Source organism: Mytilus galloprovincialis, chromosome 4, assembly GCF_965363235.1.
Source record: "Mytilus galloprovincialis chromosome 4, xbMytGall1.hap1.1, whole genome shotgun sequence".
NCBI lineage: Eukaryota > Metazoa > Mollusca > Bivalvia > Mytilida > Mytilidae > Mytilus > Mytilus galloprovincialis.
Window position 1 is genome coordinate 103,546,949 of NC_134841.1, and position 2,539 is coordinate 103,549,487.

The window sequence follows — 2,539 nt, forward strand, 5'->3', positions numbered from 1 at the left end:
GATGGGCCGTATCACTAGTCAGATGTTAACAATTTAATTCACACCATGAGATAAAAGGTTGTGTGTTTTGCGTAGAATCACTCTACAGTAATGTATTCACGTAATCAAACTTCGATAGCCTTTCTTTACCATAAACATACGATAAAATTACTCTTAAGTTATGATGATTCATTTTATATATGATAACTTTTACTACTGCTTGGCACACGAATGATAGACATTTGTACAAACGAAACGGTCAAATTAAACTTCAAACTATTGTATTCGAGTCTTTCTTTACTCTCTAACTAAGATCATTCTCCTCTATTACAGAATGCAGATTTTAGTTGGTATACTCCTGGTTATCTGTAGCGCAGTCAGCGCATCTTATAAAGGAGGATATGGCGGTTACGGAAGTGGATACGGAGGATACGGAGGATACGGAGGTGGATTCGGTAGAGGATTCGGAAGAGGATACGGAGGATATGGAATCGGAGGTGGATACGGAGGATACGGAATCGGAGGTGGATACGGAGGATACGGAATCGGTGGTGGATATGGAGGATATGGAATTGGTGGAGGATACGGAGGATATGGAAAAGGAAAAGTTGTTGTCGTTAAAGGATATGGCGGTTATGGTGGCGGTTATGGTGGTTTAGGGGGTGGATATGGCGGTTATGGTGGCTATGGAGGTGGGTATGGTGGTTTAGGTGGTGGATATGGTGGTTATGGTGGTTACGGAGGTGGATTCGGTGGATTCAGAGGTGGATTCGGTGGTATTGGAGGAGGATATGGAGGTTATGGCGGTGGATACGGATACGGAAAGGGCAAAGGTAAGATATTGTCTGCTTCAGATAATATGGGGACGAAGTCCCCAATAACAGTAGAAAATTCAATAATAAAAAAAAAATCGGGTAAAATTTTCCCGGTATTTTCATTGTACTAATGAACTCAAAATCGTTCAATTTTTTTTTGTCGCGTTTTTGAATATCCGGATTTGTGCAGAAATCTACTTCCGTTTCCGGTCTTGTTTGCATGAGACTTTGAATAAAATGTATATTTATCAGTCTAAGAAAGGAACTCAATACTAATTCATTTTTAAAAATTGTTTGTTTTAAAAAAAAACGTTACCTGATGACAGCGTTTCTTTGTTTACATTGAATATGACGTCATAACTTGAATAACGTCAAAACTAAAATCTCTAACAACAGAACCAAAATCGGAAACGTTAGTTCTTTGTTTACATTGAAAAACCACGTCATAACATCACAACTAAATCCCTAACAACAGGACCAAAATCGGAAACGTAACGGTATTTCCATTTCTCTTTATAACATGTTTACGTTTCTTTTTTTAACATGTTTGATATATAAAAAAAATCATACAGACTTCGTCCCCATTCACAGGTTATGCCTGCCTCATATTAATTTAACTGTTATTTTCTGACTTGTATTAATGGCCAATCAAATGGTTTACACTTATATATTCGTTTTATTGATAGTAATTTGATCGAGGTACTCAAAATCAAAATCCATATTTTTATATTACCAAATAAACGACATACATTTATTTCTTAAATTTTATTTGTTTAAAACAAATCAAAACTCTTTAACCCTTTGGTTTCATCCTATGGATTTTACTAACTTAATATGGATCCATATAAGGTCAGTAGCAAACTATATAACTCATAACTTGAATCAATTACGGTGGGTTAAACGTGAATCAAATATAAGACGCATGTAACAGTCTTTGTTTATAAGATTACTTATATGATAGTTGCATTTTAGAGTCATATAAAACTTAAATATGTATCTTAACTTATCTTATGTATGTAAAATATATATGATTAATGCATTTTTTACCATACACAATTCGCGGTGAGGCCTAGTTTCGGAAACAAATTGCCTCACTTATTAATAGACAATTGTTTTTAAAAGCTGTAAAACTATGTTCTATTGGTACATTATGATGAACAAACAATTTTAAGTCTAAAACGTAACTTTATCTTCAAGACTACAAAATTATGATTTAAAGATTTGAAAATAAATTTTGATAATTGAAATTAAAATCTGAAGAAAGGTTACCAGCAATTTGCAAAAAGTGCGCTGATCGTCACTGCGTTATTACACGATAGAATGTAAAATATATTATTTGTTTAAAAATCGGATTGATTAAGCTGAATTTAAAATTTGAATAAGGAAGAATCAACAAAACAAAATGATAATTTCATAAAGCCAATGTTATGCTATATATTTTTATTTTATTTTGCAGGATATTAAACAAGACTTTCATCCAAGAGGACTACAAAGAATATTATTTTTGTACATTTGTGATATAAAAAATAATCATGCATTAAATTTGTGGTTTTTTTTTCTTTGATTGATTTATTATAACGTCTTAGATTGAAGTACCTTCAGTCACGTCGAAATCATGGACATTCGTTGGATTGCATGATATATAGGCGAGTGTAATATTTGAAAAAGACGTCTAGTTAAGGACTTTAATGCACCCATCTAACACACGGTTAATTTCTTTTTTAAATGAAAGAATTATGATTTAA

The 2,539-nt window shown here is 32.8% G+C and overlaps 1 protein-coding gene across 1 annotated transcript; it reads left to right on the forward strand.

Moving 5' to 3' along the window:
* The first annotated feature begins 243 nt into the window (after positions 1–243).
* On the forward strand, positions 244–2,336 carry LOC143070889 (uncharacterized). The gene is made up of 2 exons (XM_076244997.1): positions 244–812; positions 2,251–2,336. The coding sequence occupies exons 1-2, from the start codon at positions 314–316 to the stop codon at positions 2,256–2,258; spliced, it is 507 nt and encodes a 168-aa protein (XP_076101112.1). The 5' UTR covers positions 244–313; the 3' UTR covers positions 2,259–2,336.
* The last annotated feature ends 203 nt before the right edge of the window (positions 2,337–2,539 follow it).